Here is a 24,344-nt window from a genome sequence, read left to right on the forward strand (position 1 = left end):
GGGCACTAATAGGAGATTTGGTAGAGAGAAATGGTTGGCGCTAAATACTCCCTTCCACACTATACAAGTTTCAAAGCAGCATATTTCCAACTAATTCTGGTCTGGACCTGTAGAATGCATACCTTTTAGTGCGCTCCCTGAGTGCACTTTCCATTTTAGTTCTATCTGAAAAGAATCCAACCCACATGCTCCAAGATTGTTCTGCACTGTGAACCAAAGCATGGTAAGCAGGAATGACTGGAGCATTTAAAAGCACACAGGTTGATACTCATGTCTTGAAATTAACTGAAGAAGCTAAAATTCTAAACTCGAGCCAGTAAGGAAGAGCGAGTGAGCTTGCAGCATCCTTCTTCCCTTTACACCTTGCCAGCAAAACAGACCCACAGAGCCAGTAACCTCAGAGTCCAGCGGTACAGAACTGCTACGCCAGGAATTCCAAAATAACTTACTCAGCCTTTTCCATCAGTCAGCATGCTGATGCTGTTAAGCCAACCACTTCACAACAGCGTCAACCCAGAAATAAAGTTGTTTAAGTAAGAACTGGAGATAGGAAACATGTTATGTAGTTCTTTACCAAAAGCAAGTGGAGAATTTGCCAGTCAATTTTCTCTATTAATACTCTTTATGGACTTTCACAAATATAAATAGACCTGAATGGCAAATGTCAACAGGCGCTGAAGTAGGGATGCAGGGCTTCTCCCAACCACTGGCTGCCAATGAATGACACTGCAAATGTAATGCGAGTAGGACTGATCTATCTGAAAGTTCAAATCAGTGCTCTCTTTACTACAACCAAATCTTCTCATGCTGGGAACAGAAAAGGAAATCTCTCCACGTTTTCCTTTTTCTCTACTCTGAAATGAAAGGAAAAAGGAAACATTCCTATTGAGTCTCCTCCCCTTTTCACACTCCTCACCAGAATGTGTGGGTGGATGTTTGAGAACAAGGGGTGTTCCTCTACAACACTGTATGCTATGGTAACGTTAGTTTATTGCCTTTCATGTCCAACAAGTTGTAAGAAAACAAATTAAATTTTCTAAAGAGTACTCTCTCTATTCGAGTAAATGTAAGGGGAATTCAACTCACCATCTGCAAGAACTGTTTCATAGATGTAAGACAAAGAGTCTCCAGGATTTTCATTCTGTAGCTTACCTAGGAAAAAAGAAGAATTCTTTAATGGTATCTACTTGTAAATATCTTTAAATGGTCATCAACTCTGATGACAAAGATCATTGCTATCCTACTTGATTGTTTCACAGAATGTTTAGTTTGCTATAAGGAAGATCTTAACATCAGAAATCATGCTGGGGGGAAAAAAAAAAGAAATTTTTTAAAAATAAAACAGAGTTAAGAAAACAAATGGACAAACAACCTAAAACCTTAGAAACAAGGAATAACATGACACTGATTCCCACTTTCTTTGTTTAGATTACATTCTGTATGTTTTTTTAGATTAAAGATACAGCTATTTTAAAGCTTCCATTTTGCAGATAGAAAAAAAAAAAATAAAATCCAAGGCCTAGTGGAGAGGAACAAGCCTATAAAGATCTTTAGATGGAATTGTATTTACCTCTTTTCAGCAAGCATCCCTGTAACTGATCTTTTCAATTTACTATAGCAGGTAAGAAGTGTGGACTTGAGGAAGAAGATGAGTTTCCCTGAAAGTCAGTATGTCAAACAATGGGAGAAGAGTTGGGTGAAAGGAAAGAAAATAGAATCACGTGGAGGAAAGTGAGAAATGTAAAACACATGCAGGCTTTAGCGTTTGGAAGATGGGAGAACTATGCAGGGTTATGTTTGATAATACAATGAATCTAGCTACAGACTTCCCAGTAGTGGGTCAAAAAAGCAACGGCCACATTATGTAACATACTGGTCAAATATTAAAAACTTGCTGAATACTAGTATGTAAAATGATGACAAAATAAATAACATTTGGACTGCACTCAATGCAGAAATGAGTTCTACAGAAAAGCACATTAGGAAATTAATAATTCTGTTTTCTCAACAGGATTTGAATGACATTCAATACATAAATAATGCAACCACAAACTCAAACACAAAACAAAGTATCAAATAACTGCTAATTAACTGAGTACTATTTATCCTGTGTACTAAGGAGAGCTGTTTCCTGGCGGGAGTGGTGGGGGCAGACTTCACTTACATAATTAAAGGCAATGAATGCATATGAACAAGGGTCCTAACTAAAGTTTAATAGGCTACTTTGCACCTGTAACTTTTTGACTTTTGAACACCTAAACTTTGTAACTGTAATAACATTGTCTGGACCAAGTTCTGTCCTCATAGCCATTTAAGTAGGGAGAAACTCTATCTAAAGAGCAAAATCTGATTCTATAAAAAAAAAGTTGTTATTTTGCTATCCTAATATTGATTTATTATTTTTTCCAGTATGAACTTAAACACTTAATTTTTTCGGGGACAGGTGTTACAATTTTTTTAATCTGGAAAACAACATCACCCTTATTTTATCTTATTTCCAAGAAGCTGACACTAACTTAACAGAAATACATCATGGTGAAATTACAAACAGCAATTTGTTATAACAACATTTATATGCCAAAAAATATACAAGAAATGCATTTTCAGAGGACTTGTCTAGACGCCTTCTAAAAATAACTTTTCGGTAACTGTGATTGGTAACCACAGCGTGAGACTCAACAATACATTACATGAAGGACATGTAAGACTACAGATTCACAAAGCCATTTTACAGTTCTAGCTGCAAAATACCTGCTGGAAACTAAACTTAAATTATTTGTAAGCTTTAGAAATAGCCTTACAACTGCAACTAAATACTGACTGATGACCGTTTTGCCATAAACAAGACATAAATTTGGATGATGTCCACTTGCAGCCTTGAAAGAGTAGACTAATGCTGATAAATCCATTAATTCATTTTAAAAATAAAATATTTATAACCTAAATAAACAACAGTAAATTCACAGTATATTAATTTAAATTAGTACACGCTGTTACAGTAATGCTTATGTTCAAGTCATTTGACTTTTATTATTAATAAAACTCTTTATGAGCTTGTCCTAAATGCTGTTAAAAAACATTCACTTTAAGATGTCAGTGCATTCACTTTTCCAGGTGTAAGCAGTTTTCGTCCAATTAGTGTCAAAAATAAGAGGAAAAACAACACATTCACGATGCATACTTCAGAATCCAAGGGTACAGGTCACCATGACTGCCTAGACAGATTGAAACGTGAGCTGCTAAGAAATCTGATTATATAACAAATAAAGTCTTGACTGGATTTTGCAGAAATAAGAGAAGAAAGAACAAAGAACTCAAACAGTTTAAGCAGCAGGCTTAAATTCCAGGCTGCCACTTAAGTTTCTCTTCTGGTCTGAAACAGCCATGATCACATGCCAGATGAAACAAGTTAGTGACACTAACCACAATTTCTTGTTGACAGCCATCCCCATTACAAACCCCCACCACTGCACTGGCATCCCAGCAATTATTCTGTGTGGGGATGGAGAAACACATCATCTCAGGAAGGTTTATTAACCTCTTAATCTAGCAGCAGTCCCTGCAGAGCAGTTCAAAGACTCATTGGCAGGGCAAAAGGGAAATGAGGACTATACCATAATACACTTCAGCTAACAAAATGCCCCTTCTGCGCTTCTGCTTACAATAAACGCATACAGATTATTTTCCTTTTAATAGAACAGTTTAATTGGCATTTGAGGTGCTCCTCAATAAGCAGATGACATCATTGCCTTAAAGCACCCACAGTGGTATGTACCGTCTGAATGTAAATACCTTGGGGAAGGAGGGAAGGGAGGCAAAACTCTGTGGTCTCATCTACTGCAGCCTTCCCTGGCAGTGAACGAGGCCAGAACCACCTACCTGCCTGCCTTCTATTTACTCAATCTTGTGTGTCCATGTGAGAAATCTTTACAATGAAGACTAAGTCTCACAAACACACAAAACCCCAGTGCTGTATTCAGTATTCACAAACAAATCAACCCCAAAATTCTAGTGATTTTGTTTCCTCTTCAACTTTGGTTCTTCTTAGTACTTTAGCTTCATTTCATTGTAGACTACAAGTCAGTGTCAAAATCTAGGTGAAACGCTTGCCCATCGAAGATAAGGGTAAAGTTCCCACTTAAATGAAGGGGTTTAGCCCTTCAACACAAGTCTTGCTGACAGCCTAAGAAAATCCATCATCATTAGTTACTCATATTTGAGTACCAACACGAAAAGGATTTTACCAGATTTTCCAAACAAAGCAGTGGATTCAAAATGTGAAGCATTACTCCAGTATTCAATATTATACCCAAATTCCTGGTACAAGTCCAATAAAAATCTATGACACTGTACTAGAAATGAAACAAGAGACAGATACCATAAAAGCTTATGGTAAAAATACAGTGATTTATTTCTCTTCTCTGTGACCTGCACAATGGTAATTAGCCCACATCTGAAGCAGGCTGAAGATTTGCATATGTTAAGTCCTACTTAAAGCTCCCAGCCTGTTTGTCCTACATTTACTTATTAGAGACAAATACACAATGCTAGTATCTCATTACTACAGATCTGTACCTTACTAGCAGTTGCAAAAGTAGTCTTCTTAGCATTACTCTTCATGGTGATTAAAATTGTGTGCAGGTACACTGGATACTTTTTAAGTAGCAATCAGAAATTAATGCCATGTTGCTGTCTCAAGTAAAAGTTACACACTCATTCTGAGAATCTTTCCTGGGTTGTCAAAGACTGTGGATACAGTTTTCTAGTTATGTTATCTTATGTACCTCTTCTCACTTTTCAGTACAATAGCAGATAATGAGTGGATACACGTAGGCTTGTTGAGTGGTTCTCAACTATCAAATTTTATAGAAGTAGATTCTCTTCATGATTTTGGCAAAAAAAAAACCAAAAAGAAGATACCACTGCTTAGAGAAAAGGCTGGAAGTGGAACTGACAAGAGTCCTTTTGTTGAGCTGTAAACAATGAAACCTAATAAAACAGCAAGCAGCCTAATGGATACCTATGACTCCTGAGCTGTACTGTGAAGTCCCACCAAAAAGTTTCATAAAAGTGCCAGCACACTTCAGAAACAGTGTCAGAGAAAATTATTTGTATTAGATAAGACCTCTTCTCTTACTGCATGTCAATACTGAGGCACAAATAACTACTGGACGATTTCAGGACATTTAAAGATCTAAGTGAATACCTCCAGCTGCAGCCCTATATCTACAAATGCCCTGCTTAAACATATGGCTAGCCTGAATTTGAAGTGGAAGTGTTTCAGTACTAAACAAAAACCCCAGCTATGTCCAGGCTATTAATTCAGAGTACTGAATTAATACATTGCAAGTATGTCAATTTACTATAAAAAGGGGTACACACAGTTCAGCAGACCAAAGAGAAGTCATAGAAAGAAAACGCAAAAGGAAAAGACATGCAAACAAAATGTGTCTCCTGATTCTACTTTCAGCAATATTAGGAAAAGCTCTTAAGGAAAATTCAGAATTCTAGAGTCACACTGGGCCATCTTAGATGTTAACACAGAATAATACAATTTCTGAGTGTTCTACTCTTTCCTAGAGATTTATCTGTTTTTACGACAACAGGCTCTTACGCAAAATTCAAAACAAACTCTAAATCTGAATGTAGCAGTTTCAAACAGTGAAGTATTTTATGAACAAGTCCTGCTAAAAAAAATAAAATCTTTAGACAACAATAAAAATATTTGCTTTCCTCTTCATGCATAAGGTGAATACAATAAAATCTTTCACCATCCAGGAAACATGCTAGAAAGGCCATTTCCATGTCTCAGTTCTCCCTTGCTCCTCCAAGAACATGTTCAAACAGGAATGACAATCCCTTCATATTTTGTGTTTGAATCATATTACAGGACAAAAAAGCTCTCTCCTGGGTACAAAACCCCCTGCATTTTCCATTTTACTTAGTTTTACTGAGCATTGTGTTTTGCCTAGATTTTTTGGCATACCTACTACTTCAGAAATAGAAGGGAATTTTAACAGATAAAGAGCCCTACCTGCTCCAACAAGATGAAGCTAGCACCATCTGATAGCTGACGGCTTTTTGCAAAATAATTGGGGCGGGCATATAAAATCAGATTTATTTTGCGCTCCATCTCAGACTGTAGAGACAGTGCAAAGAGAACAGCAACTAGGGAAAAAGAGACAGCTGAGAACTTACCTTGCCTAGAAACTCAAGAAGACTGTGGCAAGTAGGTCGAGGGAGGTCATCCTCCCCCTCTACTCTGCCTTGGTGAGGCCACCTCTGGAGTACTGTGTCCAGTTCTGGGCTCCCTGGTTCAAGAGGGACATGGAACTGCTGGAGAAGGTGCAGCAGAGAGCTACCAAGATGATTAGGGGACTGGAACACCTCTCTTATGAAGAAAGGCTGAGGGATTTGGGTGTCTTCAGTCTGAAAGAAAGACGGCTGAGGGGGGATCTTATCAACACTTACAAATACTTAAAGGGTGGGTGTCAGGAGGATGGGGCCAGGATCTTTTCAGTGGCGCCCGGGGACAGGACAAGAGGTAATGGGCACAAACTTGAACATAGGAAGTTCAAACTAAACATAAGGAGGAACTTCTTTACTTTGAGGGTGGCAGAGCACCAGAACAGGCTGCCCAGAGAGGTGGTGGGGTCTCCATCTCTGGAGACATTTAAAACCCGCCTGGACGCGTTCCTGTGTAACGTGCTCTAGGTGACCCTGCTGTGGCAGGGGAGTTGGACTAGATGATCTCCAGAGGTCCCTTCCAACCCTACGATCCTATGATTCACAAAATATGGAGAAAGCTGTAGTGAAAGGGTCGTGATTACTAGTACCTAAGCTATGCCATTATTATCTCACAGTCCTGAAGAGTGTTAACAACCCAGCTTAGCATCCATCTTCAGTTGTTCTAACTACCCACAAGCCACTCCTGAGTCCTGGCATCAATCAGACCTAGGATCTTGATGGCCCACTGTCCTAAGGGATTAACATTTAGTTGCAGTGGTGCACAACAGTGTGGTGCCATGTAATTATTGTAATTAAAGCAAATCATTAAGTTTTTAGACTTTGGTAGTCTCTTGTTAATACTGAGGAGACGAGAAGGTATAAATGCATGGAGGAACAAGTTAACAGCAATGAACAGCTTAGGGAAAAAAAAGAATGGAAAAACACAAAGAACATACACAAAACTGTTTTAATCACTATCTGCAAAAGCAGAAATAGATGGGACAAGAGATAAGCACTGAATACAATTAAAACAGACAGAAGATGATGATCCCTATGAAGAGAGATGGGAAATCTTGTGAGTGCATAGTCCTGAAGAAAGGCATAAAAAAAAGTGCTCCAAAGGAAAAATAATTCAAGTATACTTAACCCCTTAGCAAGCCATTTTAAACACAAAGGAAAAATCTTTTTCCCAGATGTGTAATCTGTCAAAATCCCTGCCACAGATACCAAAAAGGCTAAGAGCTTAATAGGATTCTACAGAAGAGTATCAAATTCAGACACTGCAAGCAGTCATCATTACCTTAAAGCAAAGGTAAATAATGGTAAGACATGCACACCTTCATTCCACAGACCTTAAACTGACACCCAGGTGACAGTAAGTCTTGCACTTGGAATACTTTCACTGTGCAACAGACAGCAGTGCAGAGATCTCCTAGCAAACACTGATCTGAGCTGGCCTGCCTGATAGCCAAGGCACACCAGTACAGAAAAAACAGAGTCAAAGCAGTTCTCAGCTTTGTGTAGGGATGAGGCCTTACACCCTGAAGCATCAGGCAGCAACACTACTCCAAGTTTTGGATCTGTTTCAGTCAATTGAACTTGTCTGATCCCAGACACAGTGTATGCATTGCTGGTAAAGATGTACACACTGAGACCTGCAACAGCTATTCATTAATTTAGCTTTGTACTTGTCTTTGAAGTTGCTGATATTGACCACTGCCAAAGAAAAGATCCTTTGAGAAACTATTAGGTGCCTGACATTACAGTGTAAATAAAATCCCAAGGGCAGATGCAATAAATATTTTTTGCGAATGCACAGACCTAAGCATCCTCTGTCTTCTAGGAAACTGTTTATCTTTGCAGAAGAGTTTGCAATTTCCCATGCATGAGTCAACCGACTGTCTCTGGGCCCATTTCCTTCCTATATATACACAAACATACATACTATAGACCCACTATTTCCATCCCACTAAAAAGCTGCCAAGGACCTTCAATCTGAAGCTAAATATCAAGCATAGTGAGAAATTGCAAATATTACCTCCTGAAATCAAACCAGGCAACTGTAACTAGCCCCAAAACTTAAAGTCTGAGAGATGTTCACAAAAAGATATATGTAGGAAAAGGTCAATAAATACCAAACAGCAAAATATGTTAGAATAGGTGGCTGTGAAGGAGGAGTCTAAAACAGTTTTGAAAGCACTGATCTGATATAGCCGAATTGTGTATAGACACATTTTAGGCAGGTTTGAAAGCCTTCTAGTATGCTTAAGCTTATCTGTTCAAGTACAAGTCAGCAGGGATATCCAGCTAGGTCACTCTGACTCAGCTGGGGTCTCTCCACCCCTGTGTTCAAAAGAATATTCTTGGTTGTTCATTTGCATCTAAAACCGGTTAATTTCTGAGTAAAACTCCCCAACTGCAGGATGTCTTTCTCAAGCGCAAGCTCCTGTGCAGGTAAAATGGCACCTTGCAGGTAACAAAACCAGAAGCACAATGTTCTGCTTAGCAGACAAAATCATGACAGCAAGAGCCGTGAGGAGGTGAGACCCAGAGACTACAAAGAAGCAGTAATAAATGCTCTCTCAGAGGAAAACACATAGCCATCTACCCAAAACGCGTGCACAACCTACATCGCCTTTCCAAAGTTGCCCATGCATCTGTCTTTCTAGAGCTATTTCTTGGTTTTCGTTTGTGCAGCCTGGCAAAGTTAAACTTTGGGTTAAACTAAACCCTGTGCACAGACTTTGCCATTTCAGTACTGGGTTTTTCTTACATTCCAGAAGCGTTAATTTTTACATTAATGCTTCTTTGTAGTTTCCATGGATGTGGAAACACATACAAACTGGATAGTTCTAGTCCTTCAGCACAGACTTATTATTTCGGTTGGTAAAAGAGTAAGGGAACTTCTGCTCTTGCACAGGAAGTGATGCCATCCACAAAACTGAGTCTCATTCAGTAATTATTTTTCACTTTGTCAGATTTATCTAAAGAGATATTTACACTGCCACTTTAAGGCATTTTGAAGAGATGAAACATAAACCCATAGTTTTGTACATTGTCTGAGATTTGTAAACTCAGGAAAGAGAGAAACAAATGTATGTCAGCTCTTCAGTCTTACCATGAAGTAATGATGGTACATTCACAGGTGCCAGTGTCAGCTTTTAGACTTTCCAAAGCTGCTTCCCTGTGAAAATGAAGCTGGACTAAGAGTACAACAGTGTCAAACTAGAATTGTTAGACCAAGCTGAAGAGAGATAACTTCTCCAGAAAATCTGAATTACCATTTTTTTCTCTTCCAAATGATATTAACACAGCTAAGAAAATAATATAAAGTTTTCATTTTTAGATTACCTGCTTGAATAATTCCAGTAACAACAGAGAGATATTCCTCAGGTTCCTGATCAGTTGAAATCTCTTTGCTGCCTCCATCTAAAGTCAGTATCTCATAAAGAATCTCTGAATTCTCCACCCCACAAAGAAGAATCACCACATTATCCGGAGGTTTCAGAACTTGTTCCAGAAAATAACTTCTCTTTCGATTCAGGCAGTTAAGAAGTCCACACGACAATATTAGGAGCTTACATTTATAACAGGGTAAAGAGAATAGCTCCTGGTGCTTGAAAGATGAAGTCTCTAGATTGTAGAGTAAGATTCCTCCTTCGTTCACTATGTGTCCAAAAAGAGATTTTAAATACAGAGCCCACTCCTCTGCTTCTTTTTCATGTATCACGAGAATATCCTTCGTATTTTCTAAAGAAAAGAAAACATTAAAAAAAAAATCATTTCAAATGCATTTTGAATCCATTATAAATATCAGGAGACAGATCGTTAGTTTCCCCCTCCTCTGAAAACTTGAGGTTCTGAAGAAACAAGACAGGTCATTACCTTGAAATGACAGCTATCTCCCTATTTCTAGACCAAGGCAGAAAGATCATCCACAGAAATGCTGTTAAAATTGTTCAGAATGTTTTATGTTTAGAATAGCTTCAACTAGTATTTCAGAATAAATACTGAAATTGCACTGTAGAAAGCAGAGTGCATTCACATATTCTGCTCTCTCCTAGATTCTTGACAAATAGGTGATACTATTAAAAACGCAACAGTTAGCTTTTAATGGCAGAAGTAAAGAAAATATATTTAAACATTGGACATGATCTGACTTCATTAGAAGCAGGACTGGTATATTCATGATATTTTGGCAGCATGGTATTGGGATAGTTGTTAGCGATCTTTCTTTGCTGTCCTTATTGTAACAAAGTTACTTACGAACCTGACAAAAATAAATCTAGAACTACATTTCTCTCTCTGCGTTTCTCTGCTTTTCTGCATTTCTCTACAAAGTTCTGCTTTCCCTTTAAGAGGTAAAACATGATGCTAGTAAGAAGACTAATACTTTGCCACAGTGTTACTAGGGTGACAGTATGACACAGAGGCAACAGGCACAAGCTGAAGCACAGGAGGCTCCTCTCTGAGCATCAGGAAATGCTTTTTTCACTGTGAGCACTAGCACAGGCTGCGCAGGGAGGCTGTGGAATCTTCTTCCTCGGAGCTACTCAAAAGGTGTCAGGACAGGTCCTGGCTCTAGGTGGTCCTGCTTGAGCCGGACAGTTGCACAGGATGGCCTCCAGATGTCCCTTCCAAACTCAACCATTCTGTGATTCTATGAAACCATAACAAACTGTGATTTGCTGACCAATACGATACACATTAAAATGCCAGGGTAGTTTAATACCCCTGGAGTAGTTCACAGTCACAGCCCTGTGGAGCAACAATAAGAGACTCGGGAACAGATACAGCTGCTGCCCCTTACCTCCCTTGAACCCCACTTTGTCTCCCAGGTTCCTGATGGGTCAGGCAACCTGACTGACACTTGTCTGCGGTGCACCAGAGCTGCTTCGCAGGTGAGCATCTAAGCTTCTTTGTGAATTTCAAGAGATATGGAAATGATGGGCACACACAGAGTTAAAATGTTTCTTGGGCACACGATGGATCTGGATAGTGGGATGCACAGTACACAATGAGAATAAAAAACTTGTCAAGGATCCCACGTAAGTCCTTGTACAAAAGAAGAAGCTACTGAACCCAGATCTCCAGTCCAGGACTACTGCTTTAATTATTGGACTACCCTTCTTTTTAGAAGAAATTATTTCTAAATTTTGTTCATTCATTCTTTACTCAGTAGATATTTCAAACAAAGCTTACCCAGATGAAGGCTGACTGAAGCTTGTAGAATAGGGATGCTATAGCTTAGTCTCTTCAGTTCATTGTATGTCTAGAAACTGCTTGGAGGATAGGTGCCATCTTTAAAACTATTGTGAATACTCATCGTTTCAAAAAGTTTTCTGTCATAGGATATCACATAAGGCTATGCTCAATATGGTAGTGGGTGATGATATTTCAAGATGCCTGACCGTGACTAATACATTAGAGCAGGGTACTATTTGTCAAAATATATTTGGAAGGGTGACTGCTACATTTTCTATGGTAAAAGCATTCTGAAAAATGTCTGTTTCTGCTGAAACGCTGGTTTAATTGTAAAAATAAATATTAATGTATTTCTTACTCAACACAGAGCCAAGTTATGTGTTCTGTGATACCAGGGTAAGAAACCTACTTGCTGCAATGTTATTTGTTTTCAGAATCTCATTTGATTTTCCATAACTCTCCCCCAATTAAAAAAAAAAAAGAAACAAAAAGCAATGAAGCTCGCTGAACAGTTTCAAGAGAAGAAATTATATTAACAGAACCGTCACGCCAGAGCTCTTTCATTCTGACCACACCGTTTCATTTCACAGGAAATGCAATCACCAAGCACCTTCCACTTTCAGTCCCTATTTACTAAAAGCACTGTAGTGGTCCTTTAAAAATACAGGTTTAAAGAGGATGCTTAATCCATGAAGATGATTTAAGAATTAATTCTTTACACTTGCTTGAATTTGCTTAGTTTCAACTTCCAGCCACAGAACACAATTTTGTCTATTTCTGAAAGCTTAAAGAAGTATCAGGTCTCAGAAATCTGTCCCCTAAAGTCTTCAGACTCTCATGAAGTGACTCTTCGCCTTGCCTTCATTACAGTTTGTAAACTGGGATTATTACTCTTCCAACTACAAGAGAGGCTTTGTTGAACTCCTGCCATTCTGTCTGCGCTTTTGTGAACTCTCCTGCCTTTTCAAAATACTTTTTGAGGAACCCAAAACTGTATACAGGGTAGGAGTTCCTTGATACAGTGTATGGGAAGAATAAAATAATCTCACTTGAGATTACTTTGGATATGCATGGAAAGTGCACATTCAGTCTTTAAGTTAAAAGGTCTCATTTTAAGTTCCTGCTTGGCTGCATTTCCTTCTATTACAATGGACTTGGGTAAGGACAGCTAAGTGGAACTGCAGGGAGGTATAAAAAAGCATATTTAAATTGAATGGTAAAAACATTTTTTTTTATAGCTTCACAGAATCTTGGTGTCCTGATTGTTCAGAAGATGGAGCTGCTGGTGTCTTCGACGGCACCAACTTGGCCAAGAGCCTGTTTCCTCTCCATGTAGGAGAGCACTGGTGATGAACAGTGCACAACTGTGCCTGATCCCTGTGCAGACTGGAAGCACCCAGAAGGCATTCATATATCCCAGAGCAGGAAAGAACTGCTGGACCCAACCATTCAGGTGCAGTTGAAGAGCACCCTGTGTGTGTAAGTCCTTCGGTAGAAATATTCTTAAAGAGATGACATTATATAATAAACATCATAAAAATATATGTAATTTATGAAGTTCACCCTTGTGCAAATGGTGCAAGGCTTGAGCACCTAAGAAATTCTAAAGATAAAAGTGAGGAAGTGGCACTGAAATGATAAAAGAAGATGAAGTAATTCTGTTTCCAACAGTATATCTGCACCCAAGTCCACAGCTTTGATCTTAGCTAAGCGTGAATAAGAAAGGGGTTTTAAGATGCTTATTGAAGGCTCGACTGCATTTCTTTTTAACTATATTGATTTTTACATATGAGAAAGAAAGCTTTATTTGTGTAAGAAAAGGGAGTGAAATATATCTAGCATCACACTTGATGGAAGAAAGTCTCTGCAACATACATTTCAAAGCGTAAACTTAATATGGGTGCCATATTTAATTTGTCCTTTCTGCCTAAATAGAGGGAAAAGTCATACTGTTGAAAAAAGACTCATAAGAGTGGTGTACTTCATGCTGCAGTTTGATGCAATGTTTATTGGTTTGAAGAAAACAGCCAGTGCTATGAAGTTACCTGTGGGAAACAAAATGTGGGTTTGTTTTGAATTACATGCCTTTTTTTTTTTCCTGCAACTGATCTGCCTTCTAGATTGAGAGTTAACTTTGATATTAAGTAGGAATGCAAGACTTACATCCTACTTTCCCAAAAATGTATTAAAAGGTGAAATATCACTATTTTGAAATGCTTGCCTGACTTTAAACGTAGAGTCAAAATTTACCCTCGGAATAGTTACGAAGTCTCCTATGTAAAATCTACTCCATATGCCTTTAGCTTCTTCGTATTAGACAACTTGTTTTTCTTCAGAATTTTATTAACATACAGATGCTTGCATGCAGATTACTTTAAAATTAAAGTCCACCCAAAACTCTGCCTTCAAAACAGTATCATTTTAACCTGAAACAACAAAAACTGAAGTCTAGCTTTAATGCAACACTACCCAATACTGAATACACAGTAACAATGCTTAACTTTTCAACTGCAGTTTTTTCCCCTTCATTATTTTCATCTCTTACTGAATATTTCTTTGCGTTACTGCACTTGGAATATAATGTGAGATGAATTTTGTTCCCTTGAAAGTTAATGTAATAGAAACTATTGTATCCTGACAAAATTAAGCCATGCTTCAACTACTCCTACTTGGAAACTGACTCAAAGGTAGAAATAAAATGTATTATTAGTTCAGCAATGAGAAACAGTAAGAGAATTTATGCAGTCATCCATAACCTGAAAGGGTTCTTCTGACAAGCAAAACTATTCTCTAGTTACTGATGTGTGGTTGCCCAAAAAAGCATATCTTGTGAAACACACCACCTGAAGCCTTCTTCAAAAAGACCTGCTGTATCTTAGGAGAACCAAACGAGACAAGAACATCTTTGCAGACTTGTGTAACCAAGCAGGAATCAAGAACTTGCACACCTAAGGCAAAAGAACATATTTTTTACTGCAACAATTAAGAGATATACTATGGAGAGGAAAAAAAAAAAAAGAGGCAAGTATATTAGAAAGTGAAAGGAAATCTCAACTCTGTAATGCACTAAACACATCAAGAAGGTAAAGGGAAAAAAATAAATCAAAGATTGAGGGCTGGTGGCTACTCTTAAACAGGTACCTCAGTTACAAACTTTGCAATCTTGTAAAAGATAGTTTCTGTGTGTTTAGAAGTGAGCAAGTACTTGATAACACTCATCTTTGTTAAGAACACTGCAAGATTCAGAAAAACAACTCTGCACAGATGTCAACTTATTCCCCACCTTTTAAAGGCCTAGTATTTGTAGATGATGTGCTTTACTTTTAGATATCTGCATTTTACTACAGCTGTTTGCAACTGACCAGCATTAACATACTTCATCTGACTTAAATAAGTCTGCTTTCAATTAGGCTGGGGTATAAAAATTGGCTCTACAGTCCCACTGCCTCATGATGCTTTGGTAAAAAAAAAAAAAAAGTGACACTTGAACACCAATGTTTACCAAGTTTTAACCAAAAGATGGCTCTCTCTATTTCTTGGGATCATCCACAGCCTTCCTCAGTTAGGGTACTGGAACACAACTGTGTCATTCCCTGCTGTTCACTCAGGTGCCCAGGAATTTCTATAACTACACAAAAGCTTGCCACAGTCTACCCTAACAAAGAAGTAAACGAAGTCTGTTTACAATCCTTGCCTCAGCTGCATTAGCTTTTCATATCTGTGTGAAGAAAACTACCCTTCAAATTGTTCTCAAACACTACATTGAGAAAGGTTCAAAGGATCAACAGCCAGATTATTCCTTCCTCTCACAGATGTCCTCACTTGGGGAAGGGGAAGTTGATTTATTTTTTTTTTTTTTTTTAAATGGCAGTCTTAAAAGGAAAGACATTTGAAAAAGAAGTGTGTGAACTCCACCAGTATGTAATGAGCTACTGTCCATCAGCAAAAAATTGCTAAAATACATACAGCTGCTGAATATCTCAAAGGAGAAGAGGAAAAGCACAGAACAGAAGTTCTTGCTCACTTTCTCATAATATATTGATGAAAAATTGGGGAAACATAAGCAATACAGAATGACATCCATTGCATCTTTAATTCTTTTGTGAATAGCAGACTACACTCTCCAGGATTAACATGAGCATCTTCCCATGCTAAAAACTTACATGAAAAAAAGCAGTATTTTTTTCCAGGGAAGGAGAGCTAGAGTAGGGGAATTCAAGACTTTAGAAGCTGACCGTTCTCATCTGATTAGACTTTTATGTATCTTAAGATTTTAGTTTCACTGTCCAAATCAAACATCACTCGAGATGAATGTGTAACATATTCTCCCATTACCATGAGTTTCCATTCCACAGAAACATGCCTTCTTCATCTAGAGAGTCTTAAGTCCATGGTTTTTAAAATGGCTAGGGTTTGAAAGACGCCTGTTTTCTGTCTGAGGCATCTCCTTTGCTTTCTCTTTCTCTCGCACTTCTTTCACCCTGTAGGATAAAACTATGGGTATAGTCAAGGGTCATGACACAATGACAAAAAATGGAGCATGAGAAACAAGAAAGCGTAAGAAACCCAGACTCACATCTTTGCTCAGAGACTTGCAAAATCTTTTTTCTAGTCTCAAGAAGATTAATTTCCATTTGGGCTGTATGTAGGATGAAAATGGCAAGCATACATACTAGTTCAAGTGAAACTCCAGAACCAAAAGACCTTTAATCTCTTGGCCCCTTTGCAATTTTTTCACAAAGATTCAGCCATTCATCTCTTCATATTGCTTACCCTGAACACTTAAAAGGATGTAATAAGGAACTATGGAAAAAGTTTCACTAGCACTTCAAACAACCCCTGCAACTTAACATTTGGAAACAGAATGAGAACATTTAATTCAACACTAATCAGTGGGCTTAGTATAATGAACTGCCCCTCAGCCATCCAGAAGGCATTGATTTTCCCAGTTAGCGCACCTGTTGTACATCCAGTAAATATATCTCAAAAAGCATCTCTAGCTTTTGGTTGCTGGAATTCTGCAAAGCAAATTCCCTGAAGCAAGCCAAAATGGATTCATCGTGGGAAGGACAGCAGAAAGCACTTTAGAACTACTTGCAGATAATGGAAAATGTTTTCAAGTAAGTCATGTTGCTTCTCAGAGGCGTTCCACTAATGGAAATGAAAATTATAAAAGCTTGCTTGTAAACTTTAGAGTGAGATCATGAAGTAGCTAAATTGCTGCAATGCCGTGGCACACCTGTTTCAATTAAAGCAATTATCCTAAAGCATGGGACATTCCTGCCATCACTGTATCAGCCAGCAGAGTGGCTGCACTTCTATTCTCAAATGCCTATTTAACTAGCATGTAATAAGAACATTTTCATCATTTATGTACCTTCTGTCGCTAATCGCTAAGTTGTGTGTGAAAACAAATACTTGCTCTATCTGTATAAAATCAAGCCTCATGTCTTCATCATTCTCACTGAAGTTCAATGAGGTTCTGGAGTGGGAAAAATGAGGTCCTTCAGAGAGGAACAATTTTCCTACAAACGGGGTGAGTTTAGACTTGATCTTGTGGGCTTCTCTTTAAAGAATTACATTGACCTTCCCTACAGTGACAATGGGAACACAGAACCAAGTAAGTTCCTGGGGTACCTTTCACAGCATGGACCAAGGTAGACTAGAAAGATACCTGACTATCAAACCTGACAAACGTAACACTATGCCCAAAAAGCTGTTTCTCCTGAAGAGTGATATGGCCTTATTCCCTGCTTTAGGCCTCTCTCTCTCATCTGTCCTGTGAATACATACACAAGTGTACTGATTATCACAGTATCTTCACCTGTGGAGGCCTTTTCCATCCATAGCTGAATACCTACTGATGGACGGGTGCTCCCATTTCTAATGAACAAGACTAAACATGAACACGGGATATAGAGGTCAAAACTCAGTTCTCTATTTCAAGGTACACCTCCTCCTTTATCATCATTCAAATGAGGCAAAATTTTGTGTCATTACAATCACTTTCTTGAGAGCAAATTGCACCTTCAGTAGATTTTAGCAAAATATGATCAGGTAATTCAGAAATGCTTTAGACACAAACAAATAATGAAGAGAAAAATATACCATAATGACAGTATAAAAAGCTGAAGTAATACACTACTTTTTTTATGATTGCTGTGGAACAAGTCTTCAAGGTCAAAAAAACCTGAGCAAGCTGTATCAAGTTTGTATTAACTGATGGTATCGCTACTAGAAGCAACCACCACCTGAACCTTTCCCTTACACTATCACCATAACTATAGTTCTACAAAAATGGAACATATTTGAAAATTTCAATTTCAAAATGTCACTGTTAGGGTAGACCAAAGTGACTTTTTTCTTTTTTTTACCGACAGTGTTTTCTTTTATCAGAATCTTTCTAGATGTGTCCATCCTGACTTACCACAGGGATTTTTGGATTTATAATCACATTTAAACTCTGCTCATTTAAATTCAACTTTCCTTTTTATTCTGCCTTCTGTTGATTTTTTTTTTCCCCTGCCACCTTTGATTCCATTGTTACTTCAGTTTCTTGTAAATTCTTATCTCTAATTCCTTCAACATAAGAAACAGAGAATGGAAAACATGTTCTGCAGATACTAGTTAGAGCTAGGGGGAACAGTCTCATGAAAACCAGCACATTTACCTCTATCACAAGAGAACATACCTCAGAAAATGGTGCGTATACAACAAAACAGAAAGCACTGATCTTGCAAGCAATAACATTTTGGGGAGGTTGCTGTGGTTCCAACTGCTGTGATCTGGGGAGGTCACACAGTAGCACTGCTGTATCAAACACAAGGATGATGTCGTACATATTAAGTAGTGTAATTTGTACACCAGGGACTTGGCAGACATTGATCATCAGACAACCACCATTATATGACAACGTTTTTCAATAAATATCACCGCTTATTGCAATTTCTGGCCACAGAGACCTCTGTTTTCCCCGCATTTGTACAGTGGTCAAATACACTGAATTAACTATAGATGGCATCCCAACAGTTCCTAAATTTCAGATTATCATTGACAGAAGAAATCTGTCTGGTAGAACTCTCTTAGAGCAGTCACAGAATCACAGAATGGTTCGGGTTGGAAGGGACCTCTAAAGATCATCTAGTCCAACCCCCCTGCAATAAGCAGGGACATCTTTCAGTCAGATCAGGTTGCCAAAAGCTGCCATGCAACCTGACTTGGAACACTTTCAAGGATAGGGCAACCAGAACTTCTCTGGGCAACCTGTCCCAGTGTCTCACCCATACTTCTTTAGGTTTCTAAAGCTATTATGCTTCCTTTGCCACAAGTCAGCAGAGTATCCAGGGAGGGCTCCTGACACCCAATAAATCAAATGGCTTGATCTTCTCCTGCTTTTGTAGACTGGTTTTAAATCCATTTTTTACACATCTCATACAGTTCAGCATTCATACAGAAATTAAAGGAAGTGTGATAAGCAGTTTCTATTTGCTGTATAACACATCTAAGTTACAACACTCTAGAAGAAAGCGTCCTCTGGTTTCAACTCACTTCATTTGTCCCTTTCTGACAAATACATGACAGTCACCAAAAAACCCCCAAACAGTAACAACAAAAAACCCAAGACAAATCTCTAATCAGTGTTGGACAAACACTTTATATTTTTGTGTTGACCTTTTTAACAGCATTCATGCTAATGATGTACGCAGAAGGAAGTAAATGAAGTAGAAAATCATTACATAAATATGTGTAGCTTCATAAAATGAGCAATGACAGAGCTAACAGTGAGTTAGAAACCAAGCTAAATAAAACATTCAGCAACAACCTCAGTAGAAAGCTGACTTGTCTATATTAAACCCATCTCAGCTTCCTTTACTGCCTTAAGATTCTAGACACTAGTGATACAACAAACTACTTTTTTTTCTGCCCATCAGACAGAAAGAAATCGAGTTAGTCATGTGAGTGCAAGCCTGCCGTCACACATTTCACCCATAGGATTGCAAAATCAACTGCAATGCCCAATTACCGTTAAACCTTATGTAACATCCAAAAGACATTTTTTCCAGCAAGCATATCTCCTCAGTATGTTTAACACATTCAATTATCTTCCCCCCTGCACAATATAAATTCTCAAATTATTACCAGTCCTAAAATAGGACCAAATCAGAGAGTTACCTGGATATCAATTTTGGATCCTCCTCTAGTGGATAGCCCTCAGAGAAAGGTTTAATGTAACTACTACCACCTTTGACCAAATGGGTTGCTTCCTGGATGGGAACCGATGTTCTGTATGTTCAGGTTCTTGCAAACAGATTTACCATACCATACATACATACCTACCATACTTTACTATCGTTGCTGTACATTGTCATTGTTGGATAGAAACAGGAAAACTATGTCTACATTATTATGTAAACTGGAAGAAAAGTATCTCACCAGTACTTTTAGCTTTTCAAGCACACTATCTTCCATTTCTAGTTAGAAAGGTTCAGAATAGAAAGTGAAAACAAATCCTCCTTGAACCATTTCTAAGACCAAATTAAACCTTATCTCACTCCAGTCAGAGAACCCGTGTAGTTCAAATATAGTGAAACTCAGAAGCTTGAGGGGGACAGGACAGGACCAAGAACTTATGAAGCATCCTGCTTTTTACATGATCACGTCCCTCATTGCCTGACCAAATCTATATAACCAAATTTTTACTTTCCTCTTGAATAACCAGAAAAAAACCTTAAAAGAAAACAGGCTGATGCTGTCATAGGTCTATCACCACCTTGTTCGTACACATATTTTATTAGTGTTTAAGACTCCTCAAGATACCACAGTTTAACATGCTACCACATGCCAGCTGCTCAGCAATAACTGATTATATGTTTGGTATAGATATGAAATACAGCGTGCGGTCCTACATTTCCTCCTCTGAAGTTTATACCAACCATGCTCCATCTTCCATTTACTGCAGATTACTGCTGTAACTGTACAAACATCTTAAAAACACACACACACACAAAATCTCATTGCTACCAGAAGGGGCAGTCCCACATATCTCTACCATACAGTTGCCTACACTCACCCTGGCATCTTATTTTTTCATTCGCCACTTTGATCAAGTTCCCAGCCTGCTTTGCCTTGCAGTTGCCTAAACGCTTCTGTTGACAAAAGGGAAAGTGAGGCACGGGATAAATCCAGGCCTCTGAAGTTAATGGGAGGGGGAAATAACCACTTCCAGCAACAGCTATGTTTTACAGTGAGTCAGCATTAATATTCAGTTAAGATCATGAGTATACTTTTAGAACAAATCATCTGATTGTCCTCACTTAACCAGGCTTTGCTTCACCCTACCAACTGGCCCTGGACCACATAAACTGCACACCTTTCAGATGAAAGCAGAACATGTGCTTCAGGATCACACCTAATGTGTGCCACCTGCTAACGCCATAGGACCAGACTACAGCCAGTTCAAAACAACCTCCCTTCAATGTACCCTGCATGGCTCTTGGGCCATAGCACCTACTGCTGGCCTCTACAAATCCCCTTCTGCAGGGAGCACTATTTCCCAGTGTGGAAGTAGCCTTGCAGCATCTGGGGAACTAGGCCTGAGAGGGCTCATTAGCTTGGCCATGGCCACTCAATGCTGAGCCATAGTAACATAAGCATGCACCTGAGCTCCCACTCACCCTTGCACCAAAGCAGGTTCCTCAAGTGACGCTTTTGAACACAGCCACTTTCACTGAATTCATAGCTGGTACAGACTGCAATGCCACATGGTCCTGGAGTATTTAATGCACTTGTAGGTATCTGGATTAGCTAATTAGGACTACAACAAAATGAAACACTTATTAAATTAAATGCTTTTTATGAAACTAAAATTCAGTGAACAAGACTTTAGCAATATACTAAGAATGGAAATACCCAGAAGGAAAACAACATGTTCAAGAGTCATTTTCAAAAAATGACAGTTGCTTAAACCTCTTGTGAAACTTTTCATTAATCCGATCTTCCAGTAAGACACATAAACCTAGAAAAAGAGGCATTTAAGTTTGGAAACACTCCTCTAAAGTCTCCTCCTGCTTCATAAAGGACTTAGATTCTTAACTATCATTTATCCAGTACTGGACTGTTTCAGGCAAGCCTTTTTTTTTTTGCTAGATTGGTGTGAAAACTTTGCTCTTTTCAGTGTACTAAGCAAAACAGACTGTTTTGGGGACAGTATGTACATTTTGGCAATTTAAATTTTACACTGATCATCTGTGACACAATTGTGGTGAGAGAAATAAAATAGTATAATTGACTGTTAGAATATCTTAAATATGGTTAATGTTCAACCCTTGATTTCTGATAAAAAGGACTACCTTTTCACAGAAGTCTCCAAAACATTAAATCCAATGAATGAGCTGTCACAGCTTCGAAGGATAGTTCTGCCTTTTTATGATGTTATTTAAGGCACGCTTTAAAGAAGAGGTGGTGTACAAAATTAATAATAATGATTATTATACATGTCATCCACAATGAACAGTATGGACTTAACAGCAGGTGGGAGTACAAAATTTATGGTATACACTGTCTACTTGCAAGCTAAAATACAGGAGTATGGATTGCCATTTTAATGAATTCTATAAACTTCAGTGTTGAAACATGGGCTGCAAGTTTGCCAATGGAACAGAGCTGTTTTTAAACTCTCATAGAAAACCAACTGACAATAGCTTGGCAAGAGCACTACAAGAAAATTAAAATGAAGCTGTCCTGAATGTACCCTGTAAGCAGAAAATACTTTCCAAAATGATAAATGTGGGATCTGCCTTAAACTTTCACAGAAAATATCTTTTCTCCAATTCAGTCATTACAGACTCCATTTCATGCATTCAAGGCCAAATTAGATTTGTCCTCCTCTAAAATGGTTAATCTTGGACAGGGAACAGAATTGATAAGGGAGAGAAACAAATTTGGAAGTTTTGATGATAAGATTATGGTGTTACAAAACCAGAATGCAAGTATGAAAACCTTAAAATGTTTTGATTAGAAATACTGGCAAAATTTCCCCTGATAAGTGCACAGCAACAAGGCTTCCTTGATTAAATAGAGCTATTCTGACACACACTAGCTGGGGAATTGGCCTTACATTTTTACAGAGAGGAAGTTTACAGCAATTCAAGATTCAGTGAAATGGTCTAGTAGCAGACATCTTGAGAGGGGAGTGGAGGAAAAAAGGTGTATTGAGTTTTCTACATTTTTATTGGATTTTCTAGATATCAAACATCCTTTCCACTAATGACTTTTTCTATTATTTGATTCAATCTTTATTATATTTTCTGGTAATGTATCCCTACCTTTTAAAAACACTATTTAAAAGATTCGGATAAATTTGAAATGTAAATTGTCTTTAGATATTAAAAGTAAGGCTAAGCTGCTAAAAATTACTTTCTGGATATTTAGACACCCATAAAGCTGTTTGTGTGGTCTATCTGGTTTACTTAAAGGCCTAATCATCTTGCTTTGAAGTAAATGCGAATTGAGACTCATAAATCACATCGATTGTTTACTTCAGTTCCCTTGAGCAAACAAAAGGCATTTGAGAAATAATGATGATCAAATGGTTTTTTGTTTGTTTTTTTTTTTTTTTTTTTTTTTTTTTTTTTTTAAAGTCAGCTCCAAAGTTGTAAACGTGTTAGAACTGATTGAGCCAGCTTCTCTTTAAATGCTCAGTTAAACCGAGTTATAATAGGAAGGAGTTGTTGTAGGTAGACACAGTCTGCTTGTACACTGTTCGCTACACTGGCCACCTTCTCAGGATTTTTCATGCATATACTCAAGCATACTCTCCTGGCTTATCAGTCCTATCAGAATAATGTGAATGCTATTGCAAACACTTCAAAAAAAATCCTAGTAACAAAACCTTAAAGAAATCACTACATGAAGAAGGATTTTATACCGAATACTGCATATCTAGCAGCTTCCCACTGTATTTCATATTTTTAAAAGGAAGATAATCAAAGTCAGAAGATATCTGTGTTTTGCTGTTTGTATGATTTTGTTAATTAAAAAAAAAAATATTTCTGTCAGTCATGCATATTAGAGTTGAACAAAGAGCAAGTGCCCAAGTCTTTTCAATCACATACATCTTAATAAATTAGAGGAACAACACACTTGTGGCTTCTGATAAAAGTACTGCTTGTTTTCATTTAGTGTCCACTATCACATCAGCATTAAATGGCTTTGAAGCTTGTACTGTATTTAGCCTTTCATTTTTACAGAAGACACTAGCATTACTTAAGATGGGGACTTTTATTTTCAGTCCTCAAATAACTCTAAATTGTCCTTGTTCAATTCATTCCATGCACACTATATTTTTTCCTTTCAGCTATTTGAACTGTAAATGTTTCATGAATAAATGGAAATGATAATAGAAGGGTGCACTATATGAAAATGTTTAACATATATATTATTCAATTTCTTAAAAGCTTAATTTGTAAATGCTATTCCATACATTTTTCTATTTTTTCCAAAGCTTCTAGAATTTTTCTTATTTTCCATTAGAAAATAAATATTACTTACTACTTCAATCATACCTCTAATCAAATATTTTTAAAAAAAAAAAAACACAAAACCCCACCACTTTTTCTTGACTACAGTAAACAAACTTGAATTACTTATTCTTCATGAGTTAACATTCCCCCTGTGCCACAGAGAACAACTAAAAAAAATGTAATATTCAGGTTGGGTTTTTTTTATTTTGAAGAAAATATAACGATAAATAGCAAGTGAAAATATCATTACTTCATTACATTTTGACAGGCAAACAGCTTTCTTTGTTCGAGAGACAGAACACATGCACATCCCCAACACTGAGAAACCTGGAGGGTAAAGTACATTAAGGCATGAACTGAACCGTATGTATATGCTCACACAAAGACTTG

The 24,344-nt window shown here is 37.8% G+C and overlaps 1 protein-coding gene across 1 annotated transcript in view; it reads right to left on the bottom strand.

Annotated features, from left to right (window-relative positions):
• The window catches only part of BANK1 (B cell scaffold protein with ankyrin repeats 1), a 160,724-nt gene that overhangs the window by 128,778 nt on the left and 7,602 nt on the right, over positions 1-24,344 (bottom strand). The window contains exons 2-3 of the mRNA XM_074589473.1: positions 9,580-9,978; positions 1,087-1,152 (exon numbers count right to left, since the gene is read on the bottom strand). Coding sequence (XP_074445574.1) covers positions 1,087-1,152; positions 9,580-9,978 — 465 coding nt within the window. The remainder of the gene's footprint in view (positions 1-1,086; positions 1,153-9,579; positions 9,979-24,344) is intronic.

Source organism: Larus michahellis, chromosome 5, assembly GCF_964199755.1.
Source record: "Larus michahellis chromosome 5, bLarMic1.1, whole genome shotgun sequence".
NCBI lineage: Eukaryota > Metazoa > Chordata > Aves > Charadriiformes > Laridae > Larus > Larus michahellis.